This window comes from Oncorhynchus masou, chromosome 24, assembly GCF_036934945.1.
Source record: "Oncorhynchus masou masou isolate Uvic2021 chromosome 24, UVic_Omas_1.1, whole genome shotgun sequence".
Taxonomy (NCBI): Eukaryota; Metazoa; Chordata; class Actinopteri; order Salmoniformes; family Salmonidae; genus Oncorhynchus; species Oncorhynchus masou.
The window spans coordinates 106,031,568-106,052,098 of NC_088235.1; the positions used below are offsets into that span (position 1 = coordinate 106,031,568).

General features: G+C 45.3%; 1 protein-coding gene across 2 annotated transcripts in view; it reads right to left on the reverse strand.

Moving 5' to 3' along the window:
• Positions 1 to 20,531, reverse strand: part of pde4dip (phosphodiesterase 4D interacting protein) — a 163,901-nt gene that overhangs the window by 69,532 nt on the left and 73,838 nt on the right. Inside the window, exons 5-17 of one of the 2 annotated variants that reach the window (XM_064935988.1) lie at positions 20,419 to 20,495; positions 15,695 to 15,818; positions 15,281 to 15,456; positions 14,341 to 14,455; positions 12,935 to 12,988; positions 4,276 to 4,413; positions 3,624 to 3,743; positions 3,284 to 3,376; positions 2,783 to 2,992; positions 2,554 to 2,712; positions 2,369 to 2,473; positions 2,059 to 2,196; positions 1,775 to 1,954 (exon numbers count right to left, since the gene is read on the reverse strand). In XM_064935988.1, coding sequence (XP_064792060.1) covers positions 1,775 to 1,954; positions 2,059 to 2,196; positions 2,369 to 2,473; positions 2,554 to 2,712; positions 2,783 to 2,992; positions 3,284 to 3,376; positions 3,624 to 3,743; positions 4,276 to 4,413; positions 12,935 to 12,988; positions 14,341 to 14,455; positions 15,281 to 15,456; positions 15,695 to 15,818; positions 20,419 to 20,495 — 1,689 coding nt within the window. Of the gene's footprint in view, positions 1 to 1,774; positions 1,955 to 2,058; positions 2,197 to 2,368; positions 2,474 to 2,553; positions 2,713 to 2,782; positions 2,993 to 3,283; positions 3,377 to 3,623; positions 3,744 to 4,275; positions 4,414 to 6,554; positions 8,843 to 12,934; positions 12,989 to 14,340; positions 14,456 to 15,280; positions 15,457 to 15,694; positions 15,819 to 20,418; positions 20,496 to 20,531 lie in introns of those variants that run through there. The other variant, XM_064935987.1, reaches the window with a different exon arrangement.

Sequence of the window (20,531 nt, forward strand, 5' to 3'; positions counted from 1 at the left end):
GGGTATACTGTGTCCAGGGCACACTGTCCAGGGTATAGTGTGACCAGGGTATAGTGTGACCAGGGTATAGTGTGGCCAGGGTATAGTGTGGCCAGGGTATAGTTTGGCCAGGGTATAGTTTGGCCAGGGTATAGTGTGGCCAGGGTATAGTGTGGCCAGGGTATACTGTGACTATGGTATAGTGTGTCCAGGGTATACTGTGTCCAGGGCACACTGTCCAGGGTATAGTGTGACCAGGGTATAGTGTGACCAGGGTATAGTGTGGCCAGGGTATAGTGTGGCCAGGGTATAGTTTGGCCAGGGTATAGTGTGGCCAGGGTATAGTGTGGCCAGGGTATAGTGTGGCCAGGGTATAGTGTGGCCAGGGTATAGTGTGGCCAGGGTATAGTGTGGCCAGGGTATAGTGTGATCAGGGTATAGTGTGATCAGGGTATAGTGTGGCCAGGGTATAGTGTGGCCAGGGTATAGTGTGGCCAGGGTATAGTGTGACCAGGGTATAGTGTGACCAGGGTATAGTGTGACCAGGGTATAGTGTGTCCAGGGTATAGTGTGTCCAGGGTATAGTGTGACCAGGGTATACTGTGTCCAGGGTATACTGTGGCCAGGGTATAGTGTGGCCAGGGTATAGTGTGGCCAGGGTATACTGTGGCCAGGGTATACTGTGACCAGGGTATAGTGTGACCAGGGTATAGTGTGACCAGGGTATAGTGTGGCCAGGGCAAACTGTGTCCAGGGTATAGTGTGTCCAGGGTATAGTGTGACCAGGGTATAGTGTGACCAGGGTATAGTGTGGCCATGGTATAGTGTGGCCAGGGTATACTGTGTCCAGGGCACACTGTGTCCAGGGTATACTGTGTCCAGGGTATACTGTGTCCAGGGTATAGTGTGACCAGGGTATAGTGTGACCAGGGTATAGTGTGTCCAGGGCACACTGTGTCCAGGGCACACTGTGTCCAGGGCACACTGTGTCCAGGGTATACTGTGTCCAGGGCACACTGTGTCCAGGGTATACTGTGTCCAGGGCATACTGTGTCCAGGGCACACTGTGTCCAGGGTATACTGTGTCCAGGGTATACTGTGATCAGGGTATAGTGTGACCAGGGTATAGTGTGGCCAGGGTATAGTATGTGACCAGGGTATAGTGTGGCCAGGGTATAGTGTGTCCAGGGTATAGTGTGTCCAGGGTATAGTGTGGCCAGGGTATAGTGTGGCCAGGGTATACTGTGGCCAGGGTATACTGTGACCAGGGTATACTGTGACCAGGGTATACTGTGACCAGGGTATAGTGTGGCCAGGGTATAGTGTGTCCAGGGTATAGTGTGACCAGGGTATACTGTGGCCAGGGTATAGTGTGGCCAGGGTATAGTGTGGCCAGGGTATAGTGTGGCCAGGGTATAGTGTGGCCAGGGTATAGTGTGACCAGGGTATACTGTGGCCAGGGTATAGTGTGGCCAGGGTATAGTGTGGCCAGGGTATAGTGTGACCAGGGTATAGTGTGGCCAGGGTATAGTGTGGCCAGGGTATAGTGTGGCCAGGGTATAGTGTGGCCAGGGTATAGTGTGACCAGGGTATAGTGTGGCCAGGGTATAGTGTGACCAGGGTATAGTGTGACCAGGGTATAGTGTGGCCAGGGTATAGTGTGGCCAGGGTATAGTGTGGCCAGGGTATAGTGTGACCAGGGTATAGTGTGACCAGGGTATAGTGTGGCCAGGGTATAGTGTGACCAGGGTATAGTGTGACCAGGGTATAGTGTGGCCAGTGTATAGTGTCTTACCTCAGCCTCCTTGGTGCGTGTGTGCAGGGCGTTCTGTAGCTGGCTGATGAGTGCATCTCTCTCTCTCAAGCTGCGGCTGTGTCTCTCCTCACTGTTTGCATGACGGTGCTGTACACTCCTCCACGCCTCACACACCTGCTCCTGTTCCAGACCCTTCCCACGCACCAGCACCTCCAGACTCTAACACACACACACACAGAGAAAGATTAAAAATTGGTGTGTGTGTGTGTGTGCGCGTATGTCTGTGCGTGTACATGTGTTTATATTAGTGTGTTCATCAGTACCATGATGGTCTCTTCGTTGTTGGACAACACACAGCGTTGTCTCTCCAGGTCTCTCTCCTTCTCTCTGAGCAGCAGCTGTAGCTGGCGCATCTCTCCCTCCTTCTCCTCCACACAGCGGAACTTCTCATCCACCGCTCGCTGAGAGGAGGGAACATCATGCAGTAGAACAATATAATGCATCTCTATGGGAACACAGCTGGCAATCAACACCATACATGACCCTGCTATCATGCCCTGCTGTATCATGAGTTTGATGTAATAGCTATAGTAGTTGTTCTTAAGGGTTCAACTCTGGTAGTGTGTGTCTCACCTCCAGTGCTCTGTCCCTCTCCTTGATGCGCTCTTTCAGTTTGGAGAGGAGAGAATCACTCTTCTCCCTGGGCCCCTGTTGCTGGTCCAACAACTCTGAGTACTCCTGAGAGACAGGTTTGTGTGAGGAAGGCTGTGTGTGTGCGTGCGTGTGTGTGTGACTGTGTGCATCTCTGCGTGTCTGACCTGCACAAGCTGCTCTTTGCTCTGAAGCGAGGTCCTCAGCTCTCTGATGGTCTTCTCCATGTCCTCTTCCGCTCTCAGTCTCTCTCCTTCCTTTTCATTCAGCTGTTCCTTTCTCTGCTGCAGCTCTGAGCGAACTTTCTCCAGCGCCAGATGCAAGTCCTAGAGACAGGTAGCATCACAGTCAGTCTCATACAAAAACACATGTTACCACACAAGCAAACGCACAAACCTGGTTGTGTCTGTCAGTGCTGTGTCTGTGTTCCACGGCCCCCTGCAGGTCTTGCTCCAGGCGGATCAGGGCTCTGGTCAGGTCCTCCTCCTTCCTGGTAGCCTGACGCTGGGCCCTCTGGCCTGCCTGCAGTTCCAGCTGGGCCTGGAACAGAGAGCCCTGGAGGGCCAGCACCTTCCCCTGCCCTCGCACTGACTCAGCCCCAGACACCTGCACCGAGATGAGAAGGAGAGAGAAGATGAGGGGTGGGGTAGAGCGAAAGCCAGAGAGTGAATGGTATACAGAGTTCTGAGGAGGACTTTAGAGAGCGTTTCATTAGATACAGCGTGCTGTGAGCATGGGTCTAGGAGACCATTATAACATAATCCATTGTCATTATAACATAGTGGGTGTTTTCCAGTGTAGATTACTGCATACAGTATACCACAGGAGGCTGCTGATGGGAGAACGCCTCATTACATCAGGTGAAGATTCTATTCAGAGCATTTTACTGTGATTTACCTGTAGTGTCTGGACCTGGTTTCTGTTGGCCAGGTCTTTGAGAGAACACAGCATGTCGTTCTGTTCTACTATGACTCGGTACAACTCTGCTGCCTAAGAGAGACACACACAAAACACAAGTATCTTATAGGTAACCTACTGTTCATCAGTGGTGTCAAGACATCAAGTGTCATAGAGAATCTGTGTACTTTTTGTCAATGTCTCTTCTTTTGTGCCTCTGCATTTCTCAGTGTGTAATTTTCAGAATTTTCTGTCTCTCTCACTCTCACTCTCTGAAAACTCCTCTCTCTCTCCCTCTCTCTCTGTGTCTGTTTCCATTCCTCCCTCCATCCTTCCATACCTCAGTGTCCTTGCTGTTGACAGTGTCAGTGAGGTTGAGGACGTTTCGTTCCTGTCTCTGTGCCTCCTCTCTGACCAAGCGCAGCTCACACTCCATGTCCCCCAGTCGCACCTGCAGCTTCTACACAACACAGTCACGGACACGTCAGAGTCCGGCTAAACATTATATAGAATATTACAGTTCACAAATTATGTTAGCATGTTTATAAATACTTTATAAGCAAGCCTTTAAATTAAATGCTTTATTTTGGTTTTAATTTTTTAAACATTGAATACATAATCCACCATGTCTGATATGGTCCAGTAATGTAAAAATAGGAAGACAGAGAGAAATGTTGACTGTCTGAGGGAGAAGTGGTACCTGGTTCCCAGCCCAGTAATGTAAAAATAGGAAGACATAGAGAAATGTTGACTGTCTGAGGGAGAAGTGGTACCTGGTTCCCAGCCCAGTAATGTAAAAATAGGAAGACATAGAGAAATGTTGAGTGTCTGAGGGAGAAGTGGTACCTGGTTCCCAGCCCAGTAATGTAAAAATAGGAAGACATAGAGAAATGTTGAGTGTCTGAGGGAGAAGTGGTACCTGGTTCCCAGCCCAGTAATGTAAAAATAGGAAGACATAGAGAAATGTTGAGTGTCTGAGGGTGAAGTGGTACCTGGTTCCCGGCCTCGCTCTCTCTGATCTTGGCCTGTAGAGAGTGGACCTGGAGCTGGGCCTTCTGGAGCTCACTAACACAGTGACCTGCAGCACTCTCATACTGCAACAGCTTGCCTTGCTGCTCATCTAGCAGCCTCTGAAACACACCAGAACACACACAGGTTCAGATTAATACAACAGATATACAGATTGACCCACACACACACTTCCCATTCAGTTGTGTGTGAGAGTGGAAAGTGATGAGGTCAACTAGCTCACTGCTCAATCACTTCCTGAGAAAGAAGTCCCCGTTTCCACGGCAGCGTGGTATTTACTTCCTGTTTGTTGTTTTTCAGATGTACAGATACAGATTGATCTGTACAACCACCCAGCCTGTTGGGGGTTTAAAATAAACCACAACTCCATGGTTACATCTAAGAAGGGCTATCTTTATGATTGTGAGGGACTATTTTGGTCTGCATGGTCTCTCATAGTCAATAATAGGAAAATATTTAAATTGTCTTTGTCATTTAATTTCCAGGATCAGCCAATCTTCCATTGGCTCTTTAGACTATCACCTGGGATATGTGTGATAAGATCCACTCCCACATGCTGTCCTGTAAACTCATTACAGGTAGGACACACACACATACATACACACACACATACACACAGAGGACTCAAATTGGGCTCTAATGACTGGATGTTGTTCCATGGGCTTAGTGAATCAACAACCCAGTAAACTCCCTGATTCATGCTTATCAACAGGCCATTATTTCACGGTATGGGTAGACTCATTCCTAGACATACAGAACCGTTCAAGTTTGGGGCCACTTAGTAATGTCCTTGTTTTGAAAGAAAAGCACATTTTTTGGCCATTAAAATAACATCAAATTGATCCGAAATACAATGTAGACATTGTTAATGCTGTAAATGACTATTGTAGCTGGAAACAGATTATTTTTTTATGGAATATCAAATCAAATTTTATTTGTCACATACACATGGTTAGCAGATGTTAATGCGAGTGTAGCGAAATATCTACATAGGCGTACAGGGGCCCATTATCAGCAACCATCACTCCTGTGTTCCAATGGCACGTTGTGTTAGCTAATCCAAGTTTATCATTTTAAAAGGCTAATTGATCATTAGAAAACCCTTTTGCAAGTATGTTAGCACAGCTAAAAACTGTTGTTCTGATTAAAGAAGCAATAAAACTGGCCTTATTTAGACTAGTTGAGTATCTGGAGCATCAGCATTTGTGGGTTTGATTACAGGCTCAAAATGGCCAGAAACAAAGCACTTTCTTCTGAAACTCATCAGTCTATTCTTGTTCTGAGAAATGAAGGCTATTCCATGCAAGAAATTGCCAAGGAACTAAAGATCTTGTATAACGCGGTGTACTACTCCCTTCACAGAACAGCGCAAACTGGCTCTAACCAGAATAGAAAGAGGAGTGGGAGGCCCCGGTGCACAACTGAGAAAGAGGACAAGTACATTACAGTGTCTAGTTTGAGAAACAGACGCCTCACAAGTCCTCAACTGGCAGCTTCATTAAATAGTACCCACAAAACACCAGTCTCAACGTCAACAGTGAAGAGGCGACTCCGGGATTGTTGGCCTTCTAAGCAGAGTTGAAAAAAAAAATCCATATCTCAGACTGGCCAATAAAAATAAAAGATTAAGATGGGCAATGGAACACAGACACTGGACAGAGGAACTCTGCCTAGAAGGCCAGCATCCCGGAGTCACCTCTTCACTGTTGAAGTTGAGACTGGTGCTTTTCTTTCAAAAACAAGGACATTTCTAAGTGACCCCAAACTTTTGTACGGTAGTGTAGGTCTACACTATGAGCCTGACAGACAAGGCCAGCAACTGGCTAACTATTAACATGACAAAAAGCCTGTCTAGCACGAGGCATCGTTATTCATATAGCAACCGCTGCCATGGCTACGGCCATGTTGCTAGGATAGCGATGAGAGTGATAATCAGGGGGCCAGTTGTGTTCAGCTGTATGATTGGTGGATGGCTAATGGGATGACTAAAAAAGCCAATCAAATACAGCCAAAAGCCTTGGCCTTGTTCATTCATATTAAATAATAGACATAGAAACTGCAGATTAGCTGGAGAGGATCCATCTCAACTGCAATATCACAGACTATGTGGACATTCTACAAATCACTAGGGGAAAACTGGCAGAATGAAGCTCTATACAGGGCCAGGCCCATAGAAGCTGATCTGGTAGTTTCAGTGTGTCTGATCTAAGAGCCTGGCGCTGGTGGTTGTCCTGCTAGCTACCTGCTGGAAGCGGAAGGGACCACACTGCACGTAGTCATCCAGCCACTGCTCCTCCATCACTGACAGCTCTGTCTGCAGCTCCTGCTGACTGCTGGGGGTCACCAGATCTGGGATGGCAGGGTGGGAGTAGAGCTCATAGTCTGGGGTACTGCGGGACTGGGGGAGACCCATCTCCAGTTTGGGTTTAACTAGGATAGGGAGCTTGCTGCCTTGAGGGGACTTTAGAGGTCTGTACTCCCAGTTCCTCACTAGACTTAGCGCCAGCTCCAGGGTCAACCCAGAGACTGACTTGTCCCTGGGGGCCTCATCCCACTGGAGGTGGGGGCCCCTCCTCTGAACCCTCCCTGGGTCCTTCTCTCGTCTCTCTCTCTCCTCTCGGTGGGTGGCACAGGGCCGAGCCACGTCCACAGCTGTGTCCAGAGATTCAACCGACGTGCCCGGGCTGAGGGTCATCCTCTCTGGGTCCCCATCGCACAGCGTCCTGTCGCTCTCTGGTTCCATGGGAGGGGACTCGGAGGGGACAGGCGTGGACTCTGACCCTGTGGAGGTCTCCTCGCCCCCCAAGGTGCTGCCTGAGTACCGAGTAGAGGGTCCACAAGACGTGCTCCTCCTGCCCACCCACCTCGGGACCTTACACACAGCCTCGTAGTCAGAGTCGGCCACACGGAGAGCGGCGCATCCCCTGCACCGCCTGGAGCGATGCCCAGAGAGAGCCTCCGATCCTGTGCACTGAGGGTGATGATGCTGGGTGTGGTGCTGGGGGTCTGGGGCTGGGCTCTGCTGGTCCTCGTGGTCGGCCCAGGACTCGTACACAGAGTAGGCCAGGTCGTCCTGGAGCAGGGCGCTGTACCTGGCCTCCTGCAGGGCTGAAAGGTCCACTATAGGGGAGTCACCCTCAGACCGCCCACCACCCTCTGTCTCTCCTTCTCCAGTACCCCCCATCCCAGTCTGATCCTGGGTCTGGTCATCAGTGTTGTTCTTCCGGTACAGGCCTCCTATACACTGTCTAAGCCGGTCCTTCTCCTGCAGCAGCTTGTGCAGGCGCTCCAGGGACAGAGCCTCCACACGGGCAATCACTGTGTCGAAACGGTACATGCGGTCCAGCATGAAGGTACACTTGGAGCAGGCAAACTCCCCACGGCCGTCGCGGGTCAGCTCTCTGCCCAGGGCGTGGGACAGCAGCACCTGCAGGTTGAGTTTGGAGGCCGGATGGAAGATCCATCGCCGTTGGTTACCACAGAGCTCGCGGGCACAGATCCGACACACCTCCTTCATTTTGACATCCAACATCACAGATAATATCTGCTTTCAGTTTTACTGTGGGGTGGGGATTGTGTCTGTTCTGATTGCTCAGGCAATAAAATAAGGTGTCTTGAACCAACAGGTTGGATATCAATAATCCATCAATAAATCAATATATTGAATTGATTTAGCTGTGTGATGTTCATGTAGTTTTCTTCAATATGCTGCTTTCGCAACAACTAATGGGGGTCCTAATAAAATACCTAAATGTATTAAAAAAGTTATCTTCAAAATAAACAGGTCAATATTAGCCTAATACATAAGCTAGTGCATTGTGCCATATTGCTGTTGGTAAAAACTCCTCGTTGTTGCATCATCGATGAAGAACGGCATTACAAAAACGGGTATACCATCGCATTGCAGTTATTTGAAAGGGCGCACTCATTTCTATATCAACGCGATGACTTCTATTCAATGTCATCTAAAGAATATAGACTGTAATCAAACATAGTCAATAGGGAATATAATAAGGAAGAGACGTCTTTCATTTGTGATGAGCGCAGATAAAAAACCTAGTGTCATTGTCGTTGTAACAATGTCACTGTCTGCGGCAGGGGCTGCAGCACTTTCAGTTCGTCAATGATACAAAATGTAATCAAGCTAATAGATACATTAAATCAAACCTGCTGGTTACAGAATCAAACAACAATTGTCAGGCTATTTTTGTTTCACTGCCGAAATGCCGATGTAATCTCATATTTTCTAACAGTGCTAATCCAAGACAACAAAATGACAGTTCCACTGTCTCATCGCGGCTAATCCGACACGAACACGGAATTCACCACCCGAAACGAAAAGACGGTAGTAGAGACGTCCTTATCAAAAATACATCGTTGACCCGTTATTTTTCGGCTCCATGATAGCAGTTCACTGGACGGTGTGATGAGGATGGAACGGGAGGTTTGGTTTCCACGGGTTTTTAACGTGCATAGTTTATTAGCCTAGGTAGGCTACCGAACAGGGCGAGATGGAAACGTTGACAGAGATTCAGCCACACTGGACAACCTGGTCTCAGAGCATTTCGTATTATTCTGTACGTAAATCAGAGCCTCCTCGATTTAGTATGATACGCTATGTTTCATATGTATGTTTTCATTTGCGATTCCAATTTGCATGATATGTTACAAAATTAAATTGTTACAATATGTTACGAAAATGTACAATATGTCATCAATTTCCAAAACATATGATATGTTACGATTCCAATTTGGTGTTGCCAAACATTAGCTAAGTGGCTAATGCTAACATTAGTTAGCTGGATAATGTTAGCTAGGCTAAGTTTAGGGTTAACCTCTTGAAGCTAGAGGGCACTATTTTTATGTTTGGAAAAATAACGTCCCAAAGTAAACGGCCTATTTCTCAGGACCAGATGCTAGAATATGCATATAATTGACAGATTAGGATAGAAAACACTCTAAAGTTTCCAAAACTGTCCAAATATTGTCTGTGAGTATAACAGAACTGATATTGCAGGCAAAACCCTGAGAAAAATCAAACCAGGAAGTGGCCTATTTTGAAAACTCCATGTTCCATAGCCTCCCATTGCTCCATTTAAAGGGATATCAACCAGATTAATTTTCCTATCGCTTCCTATCGCTTCCTCAAGGTGTCAACAGTTTCAGGCTTTTATTTTGAACAATGAGCGTGAACGACCACATTGCGTAAGTGGATAGGTGGGGGCTCTCAGAGTGAATTGTGCTCAAAAGAGAAAAGGTGGCCATTGTTACTCCCGGTCCTAGTGAAAAGCCAACTGTCCCGGTTGATATATTATCGAATAGATATTTGAAAAACACCCTGAGGATTGATTATAAAAAACGTCTGTCATGTTTCTGTGGACATTATGGATATAATTTGGAATGTTTGTCTACGTTGTCGTGACTGCTCTTTCCGGTGGATTCCTGGGCATAACGCACCAAACTAACAGGTATTTGGATATAAAAAATATCTTTATGGAACAAAAGGAACATTTGTTGTCTAACTGGGAGTCTCGTGAGTGAAAACATCCGAAGATCATCAAAGGTAAACGATTAATAGGATTGCTTTTCTGATTTTCGTGACCAAGTTACCTGATGCTAAGTGTACTTATTGTTTTGTCGAGCGATCGATAAACTTACTGCTTTCACTATAAAGCATAATTTGAGACGACAGGTGGATTAACAAAAGGCTAAACTGTGTTTTCCAATATTGCACTTGTGATTTCATGAATATGAATATTTTCTAGTAATATTATTTGACTGTGGCAATGCTATTCAGCTTTGCTGATGACAATTATCCCGGATCCGGTATGGGTGGTTCAGAGAGGTTAAGGTTAGGAGTTAGGTTAAAGGGTTAGGATTAGGGGAAGGGTTATCTAGCAGGCTAAGTAGTTGCAAAGTAGCTAAAAAGTATTAAGTACTTGCAATGTTGCTAATTAGCAAAAATTCTAAAGTTGTCCGTAATGAGATTCGAACACGCAACTTTTGGGTTGCTAGATGTTTGCGTTATATGCCCATTCACCCAATCTGACCTCAAGTAACCTTCTGTTTTATGTAACCATACTAAATGTAACATATACTGCTTTGAGAGTGCCGGAACTACATGTACTATGTTACATCTAGTCTATGAGACCAGGCTGCACTGGAAGGTACCATTTTACTGAAACAGGGATGATAGATTCCTCCTGGGTATAAAACCTGCCTGCCTGCCTGCCTGCCTGACAGTCTAAAAACATCACATTGTGTAACCATTAAACCATATATATTTTCCTCACAAATTTATTTATATTATTATTCATTTAGATCCTCTCGCCACAATTTATAGATATTCATAAAATAGATAAGGTGGAAATTATTATAGGCCTAAAAGTATGCCTATAGAGATAGTCAGTATCTGTTTTTATGACAAAAGCCATATCCCATTATACCCTGGTTATTATAATGCATAATAGAAACATGAAGGCATAGCCTAATATAATATAACATCTAAACAAGTTAGCTTCTGAGCTGTCCAACTGTGTGTGTGTGTGTGTGTGTGTGTGTGTGTGTGTGTGTGTGTGTGTGTGTGTGTGTGTGTGTGTGTGTGTGTGTGTGTGTGTGTGTGTGTGTGTGTGTGTGTGTGTGTGTGTGTGTGTGTGTGTGTATCACTGTGTGCTTGAAACTTAGAATTAGGCCACCATTTCATGGTCATTTACTTGAAACGTGTCTTTCCACTCTGCTGAAGTCATAGGCTACTACGTTAGAATGAGTTCATCTGTACCCTGAGGCAGGAATTTCCCAGCAGCACCCAGGCTTTTGGCCTTCACACGGAGGCCCTCACGTCAGCCAAAATCATGAAGGGATAAGGGGAAGAGAGACCCTGCTACCTACCAATCACATAATACTGTGTGATGCACTGATGGGAGTTTAGCCTAAATCCTGCCTCTCAGAACCCCTAGGCTTTCCCGTGCAGTAAGAGCATGAATCTTCCCCACCCAGCATCTTATCTTTCATTACGAGTGTTGTTTATGTTGATGTAAATGATCAGTCCTGATTTGTTTTCTCCAGAGGGTGCAGACCTTTGGGAACTCAAGTGTGCTAACTTCTAATGTACATTTGTCACCCAAAAAGCTCAAATAAATTCATCCTGGAGACGAGACGTCATAACAGCGATCGACCCTAACGATCAACACAATCAAAACTCTATTAATCCTAATCAGTGGGAATAACAACGTCTCTTTAGTCATTACTCCACCATTAATTTCTCTGTAAGTGACAGAAATAAAGAGTCAAGAAAGGGTGACTAAATACATTTGCCTTTTGGGGTGTCTCTTTTGTTGGTGGGCCATGTAAACAACCGATTCATTCCTCCCGTAATTAAAATTCACTTACATCATGGCCTTTTAAAAGACAGAAGTGCCATGTGATTGTAATTATAGTTAAGAGACCCAGTTTAACCTTTGAAATAACGATGCATGTGTGTGTGTGTGTGTGTGTGTCTGTGTGTGTGTGTGTGTGTGTGTGTGTGTGTGTGTGTGTGTGTGTGTGTGTGTGTGTGTGTGTGTGACACATTTACATCAACATAACCCATCTTTTTGATTAGCTATAACACATGATGCAAGTTAACAGGAATAGAAGAATATAATACTGTAGAAGAATCCATCTCAATATGAAATTCAAGTCCCATTACAACCAAACCAGACAACATTGCATGATTTTCTCACAGTGCCATGGCAACAAGCAAGATTGTATAATACAGCTGAATCATGAAACCCAGCTAGATATGCTCAATACTGTAGAGGGAGAGATTTTAATGTTGAACAATATTTCTGAGTGACCCAAATGCACCAAGCATTGTGATCCTTGTGCATTTGTGTAACAGCATGTGCGTCTGTGGCACCGTAATGGGGAGGACGGGCTCATGGTAATGACTGGAGCGGATCCAGTGGAATGGTATCAGATACATTAAACACATGGTTTCCAGGTATTGATGCCATTCCATTTGCTCCGTTCCGGACATTATTATGAGCCGTTCTCCCCTCAGTACCATGTTTGTATATGTGTGTATTGCAATATGTCCTCTATTTTACATACAGTTTGCATTGAGTTCCAACAGAGGGCAACCTCCGACCATTTGTCCCTGAAGGGAGCATGGAGGGGGTTGGCATGGTTCTCACATACCATTGCCTTGCTATCAAACACTGGTCTCTGCAACGCTGGCTACAGGCCTTGAATTCCATCCCTCATCTCGCAAACATCAGTTTATCATCATTTACTGCAGCCCACTTCACCAGTGTTCCTGTCTCTGTGTGGATGCATGTTCATGCTCCAAAAGCATATGTCAAACCAATGGAATCATCATAACCCTTCAGATTCCCACAACAGACATAAGATCAGATTTTTTTTTTACCTTTATTTAACCAGGCAAGTCAGTTAAGAACACATTCTTATTTTCAATGATGGCCTAGGAACAGTGGGTTAACTGCCTGTTCAGGGGCAGAACGACAGAATTGTACCTTGTCAGCTCAGGGGTTTGAACTCACAACCTTCCGGTTACTAGTCCAACGCTCTAACCACTAGGCTACCCTGCCGCCCCAAGGATGGCAGTATTTGTGCCCCACGTACCTGCATCTGCTGCTGGACACAGCTCTTCTTCCGACTCATCTCACCCCGCAGCAACTGTGGATAATAACGATGGTCATCATACTCAATCTGATGTTCCTCAGAAAAATGTGAAAACAAATATATGAATGACAGGATTGCATTGCATGACGTTCTGTTCGCCTACTACATTATAGGATTAAAAATAGACATGGAGGCACTCGTGAGTCCTGCTGCATACAATCTATAAACACCATCAGTGATTCTCCATATCATCGTGGTGCTGAGGTGTGTTAGCCTAGTCTGTTGACGAGGTGTGCCAGCCTTGTGATGAGGTGTGCAAGCCTTGTGATGAGGTGTGCAAGCCTTGTCCTGTGATGAGTTTTGCTAGCCTAGCCTTGTGATGAGGTTTGCTAGCCTAGCCTTGTGATGAGGTGTACTAGCCTAGCCTTGTGATGAGGTGTGCTAGCCTAGCCTTGTGATGAGGTGTGCTAGCCTAGCCTTGTGATGAGGTGTACTAGCTTAGCCTTGTGATGAGGTGTGCTAGCCTAGCCTTGTGATGAGGTGTGCTAGCCTAGCCTTGTGATGAGGTGTGCTAGCCTAGCCTTGTGATGAGGTGTGCTAGCCTAGCCTTGTGATGAGGTGTGCTAGCCTAGCCTTGTGATGAGGTGTGCTAGCCTAGCCTTGTGATGAGGTGTGCTAGCCTAGCCTTGTGATGAGGTGTGCTAGCCTAGCCTTGTGATGAGGTGTACTAGCCTAGCCTTGTGATGAGGTGTGCTAGCCTAGCCTTGTGATGAGGTGTGCTAGCCTAGCCTTGTGATGAGGTGTACTAGCCTAGCCTTGTGATGAGGTGTGCTAGCCTAGCCTTGTGATGAGGTGTGCTAGCCTGGCCTTGTGATGAGGTGTGCTAGCCTGGCCTTGTGATGAGGTGTGCTAGCCTAGCCTTGTGATGAGGTGTGCTAGCCTAGCCTTGTGATGAGGTGTGCTAGCCTAGCGTGCCCCCGTGGCATTAGGTGCCGGGGTTCCACTGACCTATATACAACATGCTTAGAAATACAGGACAGATATGGTAACAGTATCTCAAACAACCATCTGGGTTCAGCCGGTCAGCCGTTCTTGCAATTGAGATGGGGGAGGTAAGTGGGGAGGGGAGGTATGGCTAAACAGTGAAGAGTGTGACCCATATCTCAATAGCTAGCTGTGAGCACAGTAGATTTGGCCCTCGCGTGACCGATCAAATATCCAAACTAGTACTAGGCCCCTAGTCATTAAACTAAATGGCACCCGGTTTCATATTTGTGGACAGGTTAGGATTTGTGTGAAGATGTGTGAGAGAGATGCTGATGGGTTGTGTATACTAGATAAATACAGTAATTGTGTACTCTATGTGACCCGGTTTGATCCCACTTCAATTGTGGGATTTTGTTTACCTCGGCATCGCTGTCTTTCTTCTGGAGGGAAGAGGAGAGGTCGTGAACTCTGACCTCCAGCTCTCCGACCCTGTGGCTCAGCATTCTCCTTTCTTCAGTCATCTCCTCTATTACTCTGAGAGGGAGAGAGAGAGAGAGAGAGAGAGAAGAGAGAGAGAAAGAGAGAGAGAGAGAGTCAACAACATAAATGTTCACTATTTAAAGCACCACAGAGGCTTTAAGGTCATTAGGTTGGACTGGGGCCTAGAGTGCGTATGTCTTATGATGGTTGGGCTGAAGGTCCTCATGTAGCAAGTACTGTACTGCACCACCTCTTGGACTGATATGTGATCCGGAGAGGACAGTATGTTGGGCACGACTGCCACTGTCATTCTTATCAGTGTGTGAATGACAATGTCATTGTCAAAGTCCATGTGAATCAATGCCAATGCTAACAGGCCTACCAATGCCATTGCCAATGCTAACAGGCCTACCAATGCCAATGCTAATAGGTCTGCCAATGCCAATGCTAATAGGCCTACCAATGCCAATGCTAATAGGCCTACTAATGCCAATGCCAATGCTAATTAGCCACTCAATGCTAATAGGCCTACCAATTCCAATGACAATGCTAATAGGCCACTCAATGCTAATAGGCCGACCAATGCCAATGCTAATAGGCCTACCAATGCTAATAGGCCACTCAATGCTAATAGACCTACCAGTGCTAATAGGCCTACCAATGCTAATAGGCCTACCAATGCTAATAGACCTACCAGTGCTAATAGACCTACCAATGCCAATGTCAATACTAATGTGAGTGCCAGACATGCTCAGCTGTACAATACGACCGGTCGGTAGTAGAGTAAGTCTCTTGTATTAAAGCCACACATTACTCTGAGAGAAACACCACACTGACATATCAGTCATGCCTCAATGACCACCTGTCTTCCATCCTCACCTCTCCTTCTCTGCCAAGGCCTTCATCTGCAGCCTGGCTCCTAGTGACCCTCCCTCACACTCTTCCTCGTCCTCCATCTTCATCATCATCTCTCTCTCCAGGACCAGGCAGCGTTGGGACTCTTCCTCTGCTAGAGAGGCCATCTTCTCAGCCTCAGCCCGCGCTAGCTGGACCTCCTGACAACATAACAGCAGAGGGGGAGAGTGGTCATGTCAATAGTTCATTAACGTTTAGTTATGGAGGGTTGTTTACAACACAATGCATCAGGTTTGAGGAGGAGAGATGTGTATATTTACAATAGTATTACTGGAACACTGTATTAGGTGTGGGAGGAGTGTATACATGCAAACAGGATTGAGGAGTGTCAGTGAACTGTAACCGCGTCAGTGTGTGTATTAATGTGTGCGTGTGTACCTCCTGCAACAGCTGGATCTTGGTTTCCAGGATCTCCTGCATGTGACTGATCTCCTGCTGCCTCGCCTCACAGACACGCTGCTGCTCCTCCTCATCCTGATTGGTCTGGCTCTCAGACGTCGACCTGTCCAGAGCACAGGATCACAGCGATACAGCAGAAATATAAAAGACACATCGCAGAATGAAAATATCACATCCTGTACCTCTATTTACATAACATATGTTCATATAAAAATGATACATGTTTCTGTATATGTCTGTTGTACTGCAGGGTATGTCGTTTGTTGTAGCCTGTGTATTTTACTATTCCAACGTTTAAAATCTAACAACCAGTCTCACTGGAGAGTGATAGTGTATTATAGAATGTAATCCAGGGACTAATGCTTCCCTGCTTTCTACACCTAATGAGGCAACAGAGGATTTATCTTTACTGCATTGTCACCTTATATATATAATATGACATTTGTAATGTCTTTATTGTTTTGAAACTTCTGTATGTGTAATGTTTACTGTTCATTTTTATTGTTTATTTCACTTTTGTATATTATCTACCTCACTTGCTTTGGCAATGTTAGCACGTTTCCCATGCCAATAAAGCCCCTTGATTGTATTTTATTTTATTTGAGAGACAGAGGGACAGAGAGAGACAGAGAGGGAGGGACAGAGAGAGAGACAGAGAGGGAGAGACAGAGAGAGACAGAGAAGGAGAGAGACAGGGAGAGACAGAGGGGGAGAAACAGAGAGACAGAGAGGGAGAGAGACAGAGAGAGGGAGAGAGAGAGACAGAGAGGGAGAGAGAGACAGAGAGGATGAAAGAGAGGGAGAGAGAGACAGAGAGAGAGAGACAGAGAGAGAGACCGAGAGAGAGAGACCGAGGCCGAGAGAGAGAGAGACCGAGAGAGAGAGAGACAGAGAGACAGAGAGGGAGAAACAGAGAGACAGAGAGACAGAGAGAGAGAGAGAGAGACAGAGAGGGAGAGAGACCGAGAGAGAGAGAGACAGAGAGACAGAGAGGGAGAAACAGAGAGACAGAGAGAGAGAGAGAGAGAGAGAGAGACAGAGAGGGAGAGAGAGAGACAGAGAGGACGAAAGAGAGGGAGAGACAGAGAGAGAGACCGAGGGAGAGACCGAGAGAGAGAGACAGAGAGAGAACACCCCCTGGTCTAAAGGGACTGACCCTGTTCTGTACCCATTCTCCCCCTGGGCTATAGTGTTGGAGAGATTTCACTGTGTCTTGACAAAGTACTTAACTGATTTATTAAGTAATTATTTCTTTGTATACAGTGCTGATTCATATTGGTACATACAACTCAAATAAATGCTGTTATGTTTGTGTGGAAGGATAAAACCTACATAAACTGTCACTCATTTTGATCATTCTGATGTCCTGATTATAGAATAAACCTATCCATTAATTGTACTGAGAAGGAACTTTCATATGACAGAGGAAAAGTCCTGCTCAAAAAAAACACCCATTACTTCCAAAAATTATAACAGGTTACTGTTTCTCACAACCGTGTTGACCACCTTTAGATAGCACTAACACAGACTAGAATAATCGTATCAGTGTCCTCTATTTGAGACCTTAACCTAAAATACCTGAAATAAAACCCATAGCACCTACGAGACATGTTTCAAATATAAAAAGAACCCCCACAGTAGAAGGTACACGGAAGGTGTGAGTGTTGTCAGAACGAGAGCTTCTCTAGTTCCACTGGTGTTGCTGTGTTTTTTAAAGGTTTATTTCATCTTTATTTCACCAGGTAGGCCAGTTGAGAACAAGTTCCAGCAGGAGACAGTGTGACACACAAAACAGAGTTACATGTGGGGTAAACAAAAGTACAGTCAATAACACAGTAGAAAATCTATATACAGTGTGTGCAAATGTAGTAAGGAGGTAAGGCAATAAATAGGCCATAGTAACAAAGTAATTACAATTTAGCAAATTAACACTGAAGTGATAGATGTGCAGATGATGATGTGCAAGTAGAAATACCGCTGTGCAAAAGAGCACACCAGTATTTCGTCTGGGTCACGGGCTCAGGGAGAGAGGGCGGGTGGGAATGAAGTTCACTATGAGAGCCAGAAGACACTAACTTCAGCCTTCACTGACCTACTGGCAACCACCACCAAACCTGACATAATGTGGACTGAGCTGAAGGAGCTGAGATACATGGTGGTGGAACAGAGAGTGGAGCTGAAGTTCTATAAGAGCCAGGTGGAGAACCTGAAAACATTGATCACAGGTCATTTGTGACAGTCATATTTTAATGTTACCAATTAAGTCTCATATCTTATTAGTAGCCTAAACAAACTCAGCTGTGAAAACATACTGATTGAATGTTGTTCTATCCATGGGGACCAGACTGACAATGAGAGACAGAGAGACAGAGAGGGGGAGAAAGAGAGAGAGAAAGAAAGAGAGATAGAGAGTCAACAACATAAATGTTCAACGTGACTGTAATGAGAAGTCAACCCGAGGCACTAAACTATTGTACTGTGTTATGTTTTGCTGGTTGCCTAGGAGACTGAGACATTATTTGGCAGTCTTTCAAGTTCAGAGTTCAAAGACGTGGTGCTAGTGCAGATCGTAGATGTACCAGAAAAAGGAAATGGAAATATTACCTTCGGGAAACTGTTCAAATGTGCTCCAAACCACTACCTTTCCCTGATAATGGTAGCAGCATATGGACATATAAAAAGATACAACGGATAACAGAATAAGATATTTGCTTGATAATCGTAATGACTAAGCCGTAGCTTTTAGTTGTTTGTTCTTATCCATATTCACAGACAAAGCGAAGGTGGCGTTCTTCACTGCTCTGACTGACGATATTCAACTTGGACCATTCAGCAATGGAACTACTCTAACCTACAGCGAAGTTGTCACAAACATCGGCAAGGCTTACAACCAATTTAAAGATACTACATCCTGTCACGCGGTTCTTCTAACTCCTCCTCTGACGATGAGGTGGAACAAGGATTAACATCATTAGAAACATACACATAAACTATGGTCAGGGTGTGAGGGTGAGGGTGATAGGGAGAGGAGGGTAGTCTCTGGGTTGTATTGCTGAGCCAGGACAGCTGCATTAGGTACATACACATCCTGTGCATCCATTTCAGCTATATGATTGACAGCTAAAGAACAATGTACTTGTGAATATATACATGTTCATTTCCTGATGCATGTCTCTTCACAGCACCAGTAAGGGGAGTCTCTAATCCAGATACAGCGCTCCATGTATCTTGACAAATATATATCCACAAACGGGTGTATTTTTGTACAAGAATGATCAGAGAATGGCTTCCACATATGAACGGGACAATGATGGTATGTTTACGAATGTACCTAATGCAGCTGTCCTGGAGTTAGAGGTGGGAGATGTGGTTTACGTGCGTCTCCCTGTAAACTACCGGATCTATGGTGGTTCAGACAATAAGAGCACCTTCAGTAGCTTCCTGCTCTTCACCATTTAAATGATGATCTGATATGCTCAACAGAGTTTTGGTGTGTCGATGAGAAGCCAGTGTTTCACCTCCCACCAATAAAAACATTAACCTAGTGATTTGTTCCCTGACTAATTCCTTAATTAGGTATGGAGTACTTCTATGAGAAGTAACACTATAACATTTAGTACTGTAAATAGAGAGAACAATAATCAAAACAAACAGTGAAAAAAATACAGCCATTAAGATGAATGAATTTGAATGGATTTTTAGTAAAGTAAGAATATATATAGAGTAGATAGATGAGGAAGGAGGGAAGGTTCTACTTTAGAACCAACCTTATAGAGGGAGATATATGAGAGGGTATAGAGCAGTGGTATTCAAAGTCAGGATCACGGCCCCTTGTGGGGTCACAGATTATTGTATGGGACAATATATCTTTTTGAGAAAGATAAATAAATAAATATAATTTTATTGAGTAAATATACATATTGGTTTCTTTTAATTGTAATAAGAGATTAAAATTCAAAAGAATTGAAGGTTATTTGTTCATGTAAAAAAAAACTACATTTACCCATTTTACAGTTGTGGCTTTAGATCTGCTGTGGTGTGTGGGGTCACGAGAAAATGGAGTCCCCAGAGATTTGGATGTAAAAAATGGGGTGCCTGCTGAATAAGTTAGAATACCAGTGGTATATAGTATGTTGTATCTAAGTAGATATATCTCTACCACTGAGAAACACTGAGAGAGACAGCTGCTCTATTTACAGACAGGTGCTGGTGCTCAAATACTCCTTGGCTCAGCAAAACAACCCAGAGACTACCCTCCTCTCCCTATCACCCTCTCCCTCTGTCTCTACCTCTCCTTCATTTTACCGACAGGCTACCCCTCTTCTCTCACTATCGTCCTCTCACTTCATCTCTCCCTCATCCCTTTATCTGTAGTCCAACTATCCACAGAGGGCACTTCATACTCTTCAAAAGCATGGCAGAGCCTGGCCCTCCCCACCAGGCATTCCTAAGGGCTTTAAAGCTGTTGTTAGGTGAGTCTACATGACAGAGGGAGGGTTAAGACGGGTTAGTATAAGACCAGCACCCTCATGGCCTGAGGGCAGCTGTAGTCTGAAGAGTGAACAGCAGGAATCTATCTGAGGACCAGGCTGGACAGTACAGGGGGGGGGGAGTTTATTACCTCTGTGTGAATATAGAGATCAACTGTACACTACTGTACACTACTGGTATCTGTCTGTGCAATGACATCGTAGTTTACTCACAAGGCCTTGTCCAGAATCTCCTGTTTCTCTGTGAGTTCCTGCTTCAAGCTCTCCACCTCCACTTTCAACTCAATGTTCTGGAACACACAGAGAGAAACATGTCAAATCACAAA